Genomic DNA, 15,344 nt, shown 5'->3' with positions numbered 1-15,344 from the left:
ATGTTCTTTATAACAGCTAACCAAAATCATAAATCAATACAACCTCAATTACACTTGTATTATAAGAAATAAATAAATTAGTGTAAATAATAATAAAACAATAATAAAATGAACAAAACAAAATGGTTAGAAAAACAGTGGTTGTGAAACACATAAAACAAAGTTAACCACTTGCCTTACTGGTTATGCTTTGCATTGTCATTAAAAATGAAACTAAATTTGAAAGCATACCTCAGTTATACACATAGATAGTTATCAAACAAAAAGAAGAACACCATCTCTTGCAGGTATAACCGCTACAACACAAAGAATCATTGGTAAGAGATTTTGCACACATTACAGCCCAACATTATACACTGTGAAACAAGAAAAACAAAGCATACCTACAAAGCACAGGGATCAACAGGGTCCTAATATCCTACACGCTATATTTATACTGTGGCATGACTTCATTGTTGAAAGTAATGCCATGCAGTTTATATTACAGTGATATTCATTTATTTAGTTAGCAGCGCTGATCAAGCACGACCACACAGCAAAAATAAACTGTTCCAAAGATGCCAAGCATTTCGGAGGAAAATTTAAACAAGCCACACACACATATTGATGTAATTGAAAAAGGCATGTTAACCTAACACATCAGGGACACGCTTTTCACAGCTTTGGTTTAAACGAGGCAAAGAGAGGTTACATTCCTCCAGTTTACTAGGCTTTTATGGAACAAAGGCCACTAATATATCTGGTTCAACTACCTCATCAAACATACCATTGAGTACATGCAATGGTGCAATGATTTAAATTGCCAGCATTTCAAATCAAACAAGACACACAGGCTGCAATGGCACTTTCCCCACTAAAATCATCAACCTACAATAGACCAGACCAAACAGTTTGAAGCCCTGCTTCCAAGTTTATGACAGGACTAAACACAAGGAGGTCAAGCGAGTTATTCAAAGGCATTGAGTGGGGGGCGTTTAACCCAGGATCACTTGTTTCTTATGTGAAACTGTGCTATTTAAATGTCATCTAATCAGATTCACTTTCAAATTACATTGAAATTTCCTCTGCAAAAAAGTATCAGTGTTGATAACAAAGCCAACAGGCAAATTGAGATCATGAAAAGGAAGGTAAAGTTGGAGATGTGGCTGTAAAGGATGTACAGATTTATGTCTTAACAGCAAGCTGTACTTGTTTACTGCGCATCATACATTCTTCTAAACAAAACCACTTATTAGTGATGGGTGCAGCTGCCATTTCACCCACAGCTGCAGTCTGTGAGTGTTAGCTTCTAATTCAGTCTGTACTGATTTCAAGACAAGGCACACCTCCACCACACTCTCTAGTGAATAACGGTTATCACAGGATCATTATTGAATCATATGTGTACGTGCAGTTTTAGCAGAGATTGTATTAGGATGTGACTCTGGTTCTAAAAAAGCTCCCTTTTGACTGTTTCATGCACTTAAAATTATAAATTAGTATCTCAAAAAAGCTTGAATTGTACATATATGGTTCATTGGAATGATTCGATTGTTAAATTTGCAAAAAGTCAATTTATTACAATATAGCAACAAAGCAAAACTGCTGTGGATTCAATTTGTAGGTTTACAATATATATATATATATATATATATATATATATATATATATATATATATATATATATATATATATATATATATTTTTTTTTTTTTTTAAATAACTTTCTGATATGTGTAACATAGAACCTACAGTGACACTTGTTTCTGTATAGTGGTAAAATGTTGCTGATTAACAAAATACTTTAATGAGGTGAACATGTCAATGAAGTGTGTTCATTAGAATTATCCATTACCATAGCAACTCACAGACGACATGAAAATCAATATTAATAACTTAACCTGAAATGCATCTGTTTAAACAATAGAGCCCCGATGATAGGATGCTACTGTCTGGTAGTTGGCGTCATCAGGAAAGTAGAGACTACCAAGGTACAGCCTTCTAATTTTTATATTTCACTGGTCATAAAAACTAACAGGGCACAGGTACAGACACGACAGAGTAGTGAAAAGATATACATGGCATGTCCTCTTTGAGAAACTATAAGAAATGTTAAAAGTAACAAAATACAAGTTGTTGGTGTTTTTTTTGTTTTGTTTTTTTGTTTGTTTTTGTTTAATATGCCAGTTCTTTAGAAGTTTGTCTTTAAAGTGATGACGCTGTCCCATAGACTGGAACAAAGCGTGATGTTGCTGGGTAGAGACCTCTGTCGTCAAAACAAAAACAAAAAAAAAGGAAAAAAAAAGAGCCAAAAATAAATATGTTATTATGATAGGCTTTCCACAGGAAATATCTCAGAAAACAGGGAGAGAACAATGACACAATATTTTGAGAAGGGAGCTCTTTACTTCCAGCTTGTATTTTACTATCCTATTTTAACTGCTTACAAATGGATCGCTGTATACATGGATATATTTCACTTGCTCTAAAACTCATCTCAAAGGTAGCTTTATTAAGTTGATTATTGATGGGTTCAATTCCTTACTCCACTGTACAGGTATTGGAAAACATTCATGTTTTTTTAAATGGATCTATTTAAACATATTCACACAAGGTGGGTGTCTGCAGCAGCACACTGAAAAAGAGCAGATTATATTCCAAACTAAAAATATAAAATGGACTGTTCAACTTTTTTTCAAAAGCTATTACCGTTTCCCAATAATAAACAGTGCAGATATGCATTATATTTAACAACTCACAAGAAAGCCCCAGAGGCAAACATTTGTAATTGTTATGAATGACATATGTAAAGCCATGGAAATGAGCAAGCACCTATATTCTACAGTAGTTATTCTCTGCAGTGGTAATGTCTTCTTCATGCTGTGTACTACTAAAGTGGTAAGTGCTTTTATTCCCTTAATTATAACCACAGCACCAACATGCTTGACATGTGTACATCTCTATTGGTTTGTTAAGACCCCAATGTTTGTGCTTCCAGGGTTACCCTTTGAACAGATGGGACTTTTTAAGCACCCTGAATCATAATCGCATAAATTGAAGAGATCTGTTCACAAAAAGAGATTATTGGTGTAGTATTGTATTTCATTCATGATTAACAAAATCATATTTAACACATAATATAGTCCTTACCTGTGCAGTGGATTTAGTCTAATTAACCGACCAACCCTTCAGAGCCTCGCAGATTTAAAAAAAAAACATGTTTGAAGAGAGCATGGATAATATCTCTATTCATCTTTATAAAAGAATACTGCAGAATAGTGTAGGCAGATAAGTGGTTTTTAAACAGTACAGAATTTTGTTTCAGTTCCAGGAACTAAATACTTGTTTAAAACATGCATTGTTTTCCAGTGCACATAAGACAGCACTTACAGACGCGAGATTTTAAACAGCAGCTATTGCTCTATAGTCAATATTTACCACCTGACTGCAATACAAATTTTAAACAAATGGTTTAAAGAAAAATACTGGGCAGGGCATCCTGAAAAGAAGTAAAGATAACTACATAAAACTGACCCTTTCTCACGTTTAGTTGTCTGTGTCTCCGCTAAGATGATGGACCACCAGACTCATCTGTTACTGTACTTGTTCAGCTTCATTCAGGCATGTGGATGGTGCTTTCAAATTGGCTTCCCAAAAGCTAACTAAGACACCAGTCTTCAAGAACCACCACAACAGATTACACAGAACAGTTTTTGGACTAACGCCTCCATTCTTTATGCAAATGTGTTGAGGCAATGTTATTTCTGATCAAAGTATTATAGTAAAATTAATTATGTAACCTTTTTGTAACTTTTTTTTTAAAAACAGAATTAACCTGTGATATGATTTTGATTCTACATACCATGTATTAAAAAGTATGTTTTTTTTTTTTTAAATCCCTGTTCTACCGAAGTTAAGTTTAACTTAACTACAGTAGTAGTTTAACTTATCTACAGTAGCTCAAAAGAAACAGACTGGGCCATCGGGGTCCATACATGTCTGAACAATATTTAATTTAAAAAATCCAACTGCTGGAGCCTGTTTCAAAGCAAGCCTCTATGTTTCCAGCAATCACACTGCATTTAGGAGATATAATTCTTCAATAATTACTTTTGCTTGTAATTAGTTTTTCCTTCTTTCAGTTCCTGTCACATACAATGCGAGATGTACAGTAACAGTACTGGCACAGAATGAAACCCTTTAAAATGGAGGGACCGTCTACAAAAAGATTTTTAACTAAGGGGTGCTTTGCATTTTTGAGCGCTGAAGAATCCCCTGGATTGAATCAACCACCTACACTTGTGTGGCTGTGGTTTTCCATTCAGTAGATCTGTATTGCTATCTCTCCATCAATATTTCCTTCCACACTTTACTATACTTTAACTGCGGTAAACTTTTTATAAGGGACTATAGATTATATACAACATGTAAATAAATAACCTTACTTATTATGCAAATAGAATAACCGAGCATCGGCGCTCACACTACAGCATTATGTCAGCCATAAATGAGTTCTGTACTTGGATCCAAGCTTCAGCTTTACATGAGTTTACTCATTTCACCATTGTTTGTTTCAGATTCATTAAGAAGTTTTTTCCAGTCCTGTGGAAATCCCTTCATCACAGTTACCTTCACACATTCCCTTACAAATGTCAAGTTCCCAATGAGGCTGGCTTGCAGTTATTCACACAGCGCGTACCCCTCTTGCACAGATAGCTGCTTGAAGTGAAGGGATTCCTGTAAAGCGTGTTTTAGAAAGCTGGACTGCTCATTCAGTGAATGCTGAGACTGAATTACTGGGATTAACATATCAAAATGTGGAATAATTCCTGTGTGTGTGTCACAAAGACAGCTGCAGTGGGTGACGTCAGACCAGTAACCAGTGACCGAATGGTCTCGCTCAGCATTTAATGGTGCACAGACAGAGAGAAAATAAAAGGTTGTAAGACAAACACGACACTGCACTCGTAGCCAAAACAAAAAGACAAATAAAACGGACTATACAGACAAAACACAGTGAGCTTCTATTTTATTATTATTATTATTATTATTATTATTATGATTACCTCCGTCTCCAATCCTGTTCTCCACTCACCGAACACACAACCCAGAGTGAGTGAAAACATGCTACTTTTATGTAGCTGTATCGAGACTCGATTGCTAATCAATCATTCAATTGGAGTCGCGGTACAACTGCATGTGAATTAATAAAGTGCAATTCCCTGTGCTCGTATATTATTACTTTTTAATTGCACGTGAAGTGCTGTGCAATCCTCGTGCCTAAATACAAATATAGATTTTAAACACTCATGTTGCACAGACCCGTTTATATCCCGTGTACTAATGACTATACACCAACATTAACAAACAACATACAACACAGAATACACACAGGGGTTGAAGTATAGCTGAATGTAAGATATTCCTAAGATTTACTGAAAACTGGTCTGGAGCCCAATAGCTGCCTAAATATACAACGCTCTACAGACCCTGTATTTTTTTTAAATAGCTTTTATCTATTCCTAAGTCTTTTACATGTTTCTTGTGTTTCCTTTACTACGTACGGTAATACATTTCACCCAATGGAATTTGGAAAAAGGCAATCCCCTTTTTCATATTCTGTTTTTCTTATTAGGCTGAGCCACAGCTTGATTATGTCACATATGTATACATCCTTCTGCTGCAAATAACAATAGCAGTGTCCCTATTAGCCCCATACCGGACCAGTAAAATGGAACAATGTGAGACACTGCGGCTTTAAGTAGACTAATATGGATCTCCCAAAGGAAATTATGGTGTGGAGGTCTGGTCACTGTCTGGTCATTGCTCATCTAATTGTAATATAAAAGAAAGACAGTAAATGAGCTCTGTGTTTGTGAAGTGAAGAGCCTTTGATCTTTGTACCCACATACAAACCAAAAACTGGACCCTTTTGTGTGGTCTTTCAAAATGAGAAACAACAGTGCCCTGGAATAAAATGTATAATTAATTTAGTCCCAATTAGATTTCAATGCACACGAATGAAACAGTGTGTGGTGAAGATTCAAGTACCTATGGGTTGTGTTAAATGACCCCAAAGACATACTGTTATCAAAAATAAGTCATACTGTTATTAGCCTCCACATAAGGTTCCAATAAATAGGCTAACATCGAGGAACACTAATCCAGTCGTACATTATTTACATTGCTCTTTGGCCTGCCACTGTAAATCCAAACCTGAGATAAGGCCGTTCAATTCCAATAGATGTTAGTGCTAGCTGATTTAATGAAGCTTCTGGAACGTATCAGTCTGGCTTGGATTTAACCTCTATTCTGATCAATACTGCAGGAAAGACACATGACTTTGCTATTGAAACACTGCAGGGTTTTAAATAAGCCATTGGTTTTCAAGACTGTTAATGACACAAGCGATGGCTATCAGGGAAGCCTAAACTATCCTCCGCCATTATCAGTTTTGTACTGATTTGATTACAGTCTCTGTATCTTCCAACTTGTGAAAGTTATTGTCTATGATAAATGAAGCTAATCAGTGAAATTGCTATGATACTTTGTGTATGTAATACTGAAACATACACAGTAAATTGGCCAGTGTTGAAATCCCAGTGTTAACCATTAGCGTTGATTTTAGGTGTTAAATTTTCACATTTTATGCCACTCGGTGTTGTTTCATATCTAAACCAAGGTATATTTCATACTGTAAAATACAGTACAGTAATCCAGGGTAATAACATTAACATCCGGGATTTTAGTCGGTAATTTCTGTAATGGCGATGTTTCTGCCCATGCTGGAGATGTTCAAGGTTGGGTTAATATGTTAATGAGCAGCAGAGGATGCTGGGAGTGGGAAATAGGGTAAGGGAAATACAGTTGTTATTGTTGTTATAAATGTTGTGATTATTGTAAGTGCCCCTGTTAGTTATTTTGCCACACCCTGTAACTGTTGAACCCTTCTTGTGTAGTTTTATGTACTATGTACATGTCACCTTGTATTTGTGTTTCAGTGTCTGGATGGTGCTGTCTTGATGTTGGCTGTCTAAATAAGCCACATGGTATTTGTGAGCCTTGGTGTGTGTCTCCCGGAGCCTTCCTGTGCTCAATACAATGTTTCATTTACTTTTGAGGCAATGAAACAGTATTTGACAAATTATGAAGATATTAGTTTACATTTGTTAAATGTACATAGTTTATAAACAGAGAGCACAATTGTGTATTTATATGAGTTTGTCATTTCAGCAGTGTTAATATCACTCTCCCAGTGCTATTTTCAAACACTTAGGTAGTTAATTTTACAGTAAAAGAGTGCTAGTTACACACTGAAAGAGATGGAAATTTAACTCCCACAGTGTTAAATGTTTCACACGATGAAACTGTTACTTTTTCAAAAGTGTAACTTTTACACTGTGAAGTATGGAGCCATATGTAGACTGGAAACGTGTTAGATTTAACTCTTACAGAGTTAATTTAACACTGGCCAATTTGCTGTGTAATATTCTCTTTTGGTGGCAGTACAGTTCAATATTGTTAAAGAAGCCTGCAATCACACAAATGTGATAGTACTTACTGAAGGCACAATCGGTCAATATAATAAAATAAGACACACACAGATGTGCACAGAACACATATCTTCAGTGTGTAAAATAAATGTGTTGTAGGGAGTGTTATAAATACGCGATTGCCTTGCTGGGCAACTCAATTAACCTGCATCTCTAGTGACAGTATGAATTTTATTACCTGTGACAAATAAGCAATAACAAGCTGTCATTGTATTGTTCTTAGAAATAAATGTTATTTCATAGCAAAGGGGTACTTGTTAACCCCAGAAATCACATTTTATACAATTTTATACAGTACACCTGAGATAAAGGATACATATATATATATATATATATATATATATATATATATATATATATATATATATATATATATATATATATATATATTTTTGTTTATTTTGCAAGATTTTGTGGTTTTCACGTTATATATTACAAACACAAGTTTTTCTTCTCAGCAGACAGACATGCTACTTTTCAGGGGTGAGGTGGGGTGGGTTATGAATTGTTATATTAGTAATCATAACCAAATTCTTACAGAACCCTATTTACAAAATTAAGATTTAAAAAATGCACAAATATTGCATATAAAGTTCCCACTTACCTTCAATGAAGTCAGAAGCTGAATACATGCGGCGGTGGGTGTTCCCTTCCTCCTCAGGGGAGTTGAGCGTCTCCAGCGCTGTCTCCAGCATCTCAATCAGCTCGTCCCGCTTGTCCTTGCGCACAGGCTTCTCTTCGGGGTGCCGGGTGAGACCTGTCTCAAGCTGGTACACCTTCTGCAGAGTGAAGCTCTCGAAGGGCACCACGGCATACTCCGTGGGGATCTTAGTGCCGGCATGCACCTCTGCTCGGCTCAGCTGGGACCTCAGAAACTCCATGAGGTCTGTGCGGCTCCTATCGCTCATCCCACCATCCCCTCCCATTAACCCCCCAACACCGACACCTCCCGCCCCAAAGCCCACCCCTCCGTGCTCCAGGGAGCCCTGCACGGTCTTGAGTTGCTCACTGCGCTCCTGTAGCTCATCTTTCAGCTGGGAGATCTGCTTCTTCAGGCTGCTGATATAGTGTCGATGCTGCTCCTCATGCTCCTGGAGCAGGGCCTGGTAGCCCTCCTTGCCTGTGGGGCTGTTGGGCCGGGGGAGCGGGACCTGACCATCGTCTGCCCGCGGGCTGCATGCCAGCATGTAGATCAGTGACAGGCAGCAGCACAGCAGCACCAGTAGCAAGGCCACTCGGAACCCCGAAGCCAGCAGCCCCCTCCGCAACATTAGATTTGCTCAGGGGCTACATTGGGCGCAAGTCACTCTTATGGGGCAGTTCTGAGCCCACAGGTGTTTTTTTTTTTTTTTTTTTTTTTTTTTACTTTAAAATCTCACATCCAAAACAAAAACTGTTTTTCAATCCTTAGTAGCATCAGCTGGCCCAATATTTTCTTTTGTATTTGAAAGTAGTTAATGCCAGACACAGATCCCTAAACTCACATCCAAATGTCAATCATAGAATGTGTTCTATAAAGTACAAATCTAGTTCTCTTGTCAGGTCAGTGGCATGTTTTGCAGTACAAATCCTTTCATTTGATTCAGTTGGTTTGACAAATGTCTCCCTGGTCCCATCTGTAGGTAGTCAGGTGTCAATTAGCACATGTCACGTTTAAATATCACACAGTTTCCTTAAGGCAATGATGGCATAAATGCTGATTGATTATATCTCACCCTGAAGCATCAACACACCATGCAACTTCTTAAATCGTCATATAAAGATGCTATTTCTGACACAGAAGCAGATTTCTGGAATGTGTTTTCTCAGTACCTGCCAAAGGCAGTTAGGCATACATGTGTTTTTTGGGTTTTTTTGGGGTTTTTTTTATATATTTTTTTCAGTACTTGCACAAAGGTCAGTGATGTTTTGGATAATCCATTTTAAGCCATTAACATATTGCACATTAAAGCAGCTGCTATCTGGTTAAAGTCGTTGATACCTTCTGCAGTACATATACAAAGATCCGGTAAAGTAGCATCTGAGTAGTATTTTACATCCGGTCCAAAGGAGGTTAGCTGTAAAGCTGCAGGCTGGTCTGTGGTTCTGTAAAACAATCTTCTCATCTGGTTACGATGTTTATTCTCTTGTATCTGACCCACCCTTATGGTAACTGGCATTGCCTATGCTTGGGATCCAGGTTGAGCCATTGTAGTTTATCTGCACAGGGGTTCCAAGGTTTAGATTGATGAAAAGACTGTTTCTTGTATTAAGGCTGGACATAGTTCCCTCTTTCTCGCAATTGCCTCCAGAGCTGGAATGACAGAGACACACAAACGAGTTATATACGAGCTGTTAACCCTTGTTTCAAAGGAAGAAACATGTGAATCCTCAAACTACATATGAAGTGTGCAACATTGCATTTGTAAATGATGAACGTGCGGTCTAGTGGGCAAATCACCAAGTTCAATAGGTCCACTAGACAGCAATTTAACTGCAGGGACCAACAACAATGTAAATAACATGACTGTGTTACACTAAAACTGCAGCACATTACAATACAGTGCAGCTCATCTGATTTTAAACAACAGTTATGATACTGTAACATAAACAGATCTTCAATTGCAAAATAGTTTTACTTTGTGTGCAGCAGTCTGGTTGCACTCCAGCAATTCTACCTGAAGTTACTCTTGTTGCTCATACATTATAATAATAAACATTAACTATAGTAATTCTACTGTGGTGTGCTAATATGTTGAAGATACAGTGAACACATTTCATCTCATTCATGGCTGTGAAAATGATGCCAGTTATTTAATGGTCACTAGTTAAGTTTTCCCACTGGATCTGGACAGATCGTCTAGTCTTTAACAAACACAGTTCTGTTAATACAGTGCCAACAGACATACTTGTCCACGCTTGTGAACAACTGTCTTCATTCATTAACTGAAACCTCTGGCTTGAAGTCAAAACGGTCATGTGTTCTTTCACAGTAGCTTACTATGACTGCCTTAAGTGAAACTGCTAACCCCTTCAAAACATAGCGGATTGGTAATCATGCTCTCCTGGTGTTAGGTCTATTTCACATCACCCATTCAAAACCAGATTTTTTGAGGAATATTTACAGTGCAGCCTCTGTCAACGAATGTATACTACTACTATATCAAGTTTTTTTTTTCCTCATAAAAGAAAGGACAAAAAAGTTCAGATGTTCTGTACATGTTCTCAGAAGTCCTGGCAAAAATAATTACATTGTGCGATGTCTAGCATTGCTGAAGAGGGTAGAAAGAACAACAGTACTGTACTCCATCTAAAAAGGAAGTCAGGAAGTCAAAGCTTAACAACGGCACTGTGTGTATGCCCCAGTTGACTGAACACAATTTGTTGTTTGACAGCATCGTTTTGGGTTTATTTTAGTCAAAGGATTAGCTGTGTTAGTGGTGAACACACTAAACTACATCTTAATGAATTGACAAACCCAGCATTTTATTCTGACAGAATAAGAGCAGCCTGTGTTAAATCTTGTTTTAACGACTTCACTGTATGTCGATATTGACACTGCTTGGCAATCGCCCCTTTCCCTTCACAGCAAGGTAATGTACACATTTCTTTGAGAGCCTTATTATAATTCTACAGGTAGATCACAGTGAAACCTGGTTTGTACTTCAGCCATTATTAATATAACAGCAACAGTACTTCATTACAACACTGTTTTTAAAGCATTATTTATACTTAACTACTACTGCAAAGTATATCTAATGCTGATTGAGCTAACAAGGTTGCTTTTGGTACCTCTAGAGACTATGCAGCAAAAAAAAAAAAGAAAATTATAGTATGAAAGACGAATTTGTAAACCAATAGTAAAGGGCCGCAATGGTCAATCTTTATCTCATTATAAAGATTATTCAAGGAGCAGGAGCAAGGGCTGGGACTTGGAAATAGGAACTATGTGCTTGAGATTTTAGAGAGATTTCTCCTTGGCTTGCGGAGAGCCACCTGGCATAGGTTAAGCAAGTTCTTAGTAAAGGATACAGTGTTGCCCCCTGTCTCAGGGAGACTACGCCCGAGCTGATCAGCCTGCAAGGTAGGGGAGCATGTATGCTACCCCGCAGGGGGAACCTGGAATGATAGAAAAATTGTTAAGATAGATTTGGCTGGGGGGCCCCTCAGGACAGCTCAGCTGGGCGTAAGGTTGGGAAGTGAACGTCACTTGCCCGTAGAGGGAGACTGTTGCAGAGGTGGCGCTGTGTTTGGAGGAGGAGGGGAGGAAGGTGGAAAATGTAAAAAATCAGACAAAGAACGAGCGTTCGACCCAGGGCTCTCTGTAGTCCATTTAATCAGCGTTTGTCAGGCGCATCAGGTCTAATTTATTTTCACACGCGCTGTTTATTTTACACACGCTGTTTAAAATATATATTTTTTTGGAGTAAAACAGGTTTAAAAGGCATTGAATCGCAAAAGGACATTCAGTACTGTCTCTACAGCCATGCCCCATCCCTTGTTTGCTTTTTTATCATCAAACTCCTCAATAATGTGATCCAAGTCATTATTTTATTACTATAACATCTCAAAAAGCTCTGCAAATGCCTGTGATGTTCTTTGAGTGCTGGATGCAGAAGCAGCTACCTCCTTTGTTATGTCTGTGTTATCTCTGCAGTGGATGGGGCGATGAATTACGCACTTTTTTTTTACCGTTTTATTCGGCTCCTATCGGTCTCACTTGGCCATTGAAAGGTTTTCTCGGCTTTTTCAGGAGAAAAAAATGACTAGAGACCTGTGCTTTACAAAAACAACTAGAAACCTGTGCTTTGGAAAGGGAAAATTGTAATGTCGGACCTGGTCCGACATAGGACCGCAAAGGGTTAAATAGGGGGTTAATCGATAGATTGTTTAATTGATACATTGATTGGCTAATGAAGGATAAGCCCCTACAACGTCCCTTCTGAACAACACCCAATGGTTACATCTATCACAATGCTCAGTAGACAAAAATGTGCTGTTGAGGTTGAAATAACGTTTTTATTATTATTATTAAATTGGAATTAAAATAAGTGTACATTATTATTATGGATTGAAATGTTAGGTTCCTATTTAATACACCACATTCAGTATATGGAGGAATACATAGATAGAGGAAGTAATAGATAGGTGCAAAAATGTCACAGCAAGCAATGAGATTTTATTAAATCCAATCAGCAAATTCTTGACTCACATACCGTACCAAAGATTAGCAGTAAAAACCACTGACTAAACAGTAGCTATGTTTTTTCAATATTTGATTCATTACTAAAACCTTTGTGTATGTCTTTTGTCAAACCCGACTAATGAAAACAGTTGCCAGGCTTTCTAGTCTTCAGGTGAGGCTTTTGTTTCACAACAGAAATGCATGCCTTGTTAAAGTTTCTAGGCAGAACAAGGAAAATCTTTTTCATAAGCTTAACACCTTCAAGGCCAGTGAAGTCAAGATGCTAACCAAATAATAATGTATGTGTAACACCACAGTTTCCACCATTGCCAGGAAGCTGTTAGGGAGTGGGTATCAAACCTACAGAGTTTCTTATTGCCTGTTACCTAGCAACCAGCAAGAGTGCTTGTTAATGAACAGGTGATTTGTTTTACTTTTTATTTTTAACCCAAAGTCTAATTTCCAAAGATGCCATAGAAGACAGCAGCAGTACAGACTGTTTCTAAATTGGAAAAGAACACAGAACTTGTTACTGGAGAAACAAAGAAATGCTTTGCTGACCAGTATGTTGAACATTTAAACATTAGGATTTACACCACATGTCCTGCTGCATTTTACCACAGATGGACACACACCACTGATGACATCACAACTAGGAAACATAAGGCACACATAAGTTTATCTTTGACAGGGCACCTCGGTATCTCTTGGGATGAATATACTGCCATAATCAAAACATTCCCTGATGCCATGATTCATAAAGTTGTAATTTGAAAATAAACACCTACTGCACGACATCCAGTTGAAGAGGGACATGATTCATCCTGAACGTTGACAAATCAGTCACTGTACATTTTAAACTTCTCCTTTTTTACAGCTTTATATACACATAATTCTAACCAGCTTTTTAGTATTAATGTATATTAATGCAGTTTCATCTATTAATCAGGTTTCCTTTCTTGATTAAGAAAAATGTAATAAGATATGGTAACCAGGAAGATAAGTACCTGAAAATTATACTGATTCAGTAGACATATTTATTTTTAACACCTAGTGATTCTGTTGGGGAGAAGCTACTGCTGGTGCTGCAACAAGGCAAGATCTTGACTGGAAGCCAAGTTATCAAAATAAGATGAAAGACAAACCGACCTCTGAATACAGATGACTGAGATGTAGTCATTTTTTTTTTTTTCTGTCTGTTGAATTTGTGTTATCATGGTGACTGAACATTAAATAAAAAAAGTGTCCATTCCACATCCTGTCACACTGATTGACCCATCATTTTATGTATATCTTAGTAAAAATACAAATGTCTAGCATTGATAAATCCCAAAATAGTATTTGCCAAATTGTGCTGAATTGAAAAATATTTCCTGTAAATTTCATGGCAAGACATTTATCTGCTTTACATCTGGGAAATGACTAAAAAAGAACTGCCTGTCAAATGTAAGCATATGAAAATCTTCATTCTCATTATACCCATGGGTGCCAAGTTGTATTACAAGGCTTCAATGAAGGTGATTAAAACTGACTCAGATGTGGAAAAAAAGCCATGGGATGCCTTGCACTTGAAAATTAACTGTAAGACCATCTGAGTGGGATGCCTAAAAATCAGTGAACAAATGAACTGTTTGGCTGTTAACTGCGGTATCTTGCTTCAGCAGTACTTGCAGCTGAACAATAGTACTTATAGTGCTTTGTACAGTACAACGTCATGCCTATATTCTTATATCAACTTCAAATAGCCTATATCTGATTAAAAACGGATTCTATTCATTACATATTTTTTCTGCTGTTTAAATAAAAGATTCACCCATCTTTGAAGCATCTTTTACTTCTTATAGGCTACTCCAAAATGTCTCTCCATAACTTTAAACACTTTCAATTCTCAGGCAGAACTATAAGGAACTAGGCTGTGGTTAATGCTTTCACCGCTGGCAAGACATTTGTCTTCTTTAGTTGAGCTTTTCAGATGCATGTTATGCTAGTATTAATAATGGGTAGTCGTCCTGATTTTATAAAACATTTCTGCATATATTTCATTTCTTACCCTATTCACTGTACCCCAGACACTGTGTTGCAGAATTCTCAGTTTTGGATACCAGGTACATTTTCCCATGTGATGTATAACCAATTGCTACAACATGTATGATATAAATGGAGCTGAATTTTTTTCTTAGGAAGATGTCCCATGCTTTCAAAGAAGAATATGAATGGAATAGCAGTAAAATAAATTAAAACTATTTGTCTATATTCAAAGTCTTCTTGTCAAACCTGTTTCCCAGCTAGCCTGGTGATCAAAAAATTGATTACTTCAATGAACACCCCTCGCAATAGTACTGTTGAACTTGGAGGTTAGTGGTGAGTAAGGTGTTGCAACAAGGCTATAAAGGCTACACATCTTAATACAAAAATTATTTTATTTGTTGTTATCTTTGAAATGATCTTTACAAATTATTTTGTCAGACTAATAAGATGTTGCAGAATTTAATTTTTGTTTAAACAATGGGAAAAAATACAGTTATCTTGGGGTACTGGTGTATTTACCTTAAACTAAGACAAATATGATCTATGGTCTTGACTTTAGTAACATATAACAGCTGATCGAGGCTTGACCGTGAAAAGAAAGGCTAGGGAGGAGAACAAAG

The 15,344-nt window shown here is 37.1% G+C and overlaps 1 protein-coding gene across 1 annotated transcript in view; it reads right to left on the bottom strand.

Moving 5' to 3' along the window:
* LOC121314225 (chondroitin sulfate N-acetylgalactosaminyltransferase 1-like) overlaps nucleotides 1–15,344 on the bottom strand; it is a 73,462-nt gene that overhangs the window by 44,919 nt on the left and 13,199 nt on the right. The window contains exon 2 of the mRNA XM_041247256.1: nucleotides 8,137–9,825. Coding sequence (XP_041103190.1) covers nucleotides 8,137–8,803 — 667 coding nt within the window. The 5' untranslated portion in view covers nucleotides 8,804–9,825. The remainder of the gene's footprint in view (nucleotides 1–8,136; nucleotides 9,826–15,344) is intronic.

The sequence above is a fragment of the Polyodon spathula genome, chromosome 1 (genome assembly GCF_017654505.1).
Source record: "Polyodon spathula isolate WHYD16114869_AA chromosome 1, ASM1765450v1, whole genome shotgun sequence".
In the NCBI taxonomy this organism is placed as follows: domain Eukaryota; kingdom Metazoa; phylum Chordata; class Actinopteri; order Acipenseriformes; family Polyodontidae; genus Polyodon; species Polyodon spathula.
This window is presented reverse-complemented; position numbering and strand designations above follow the sequence as displayed.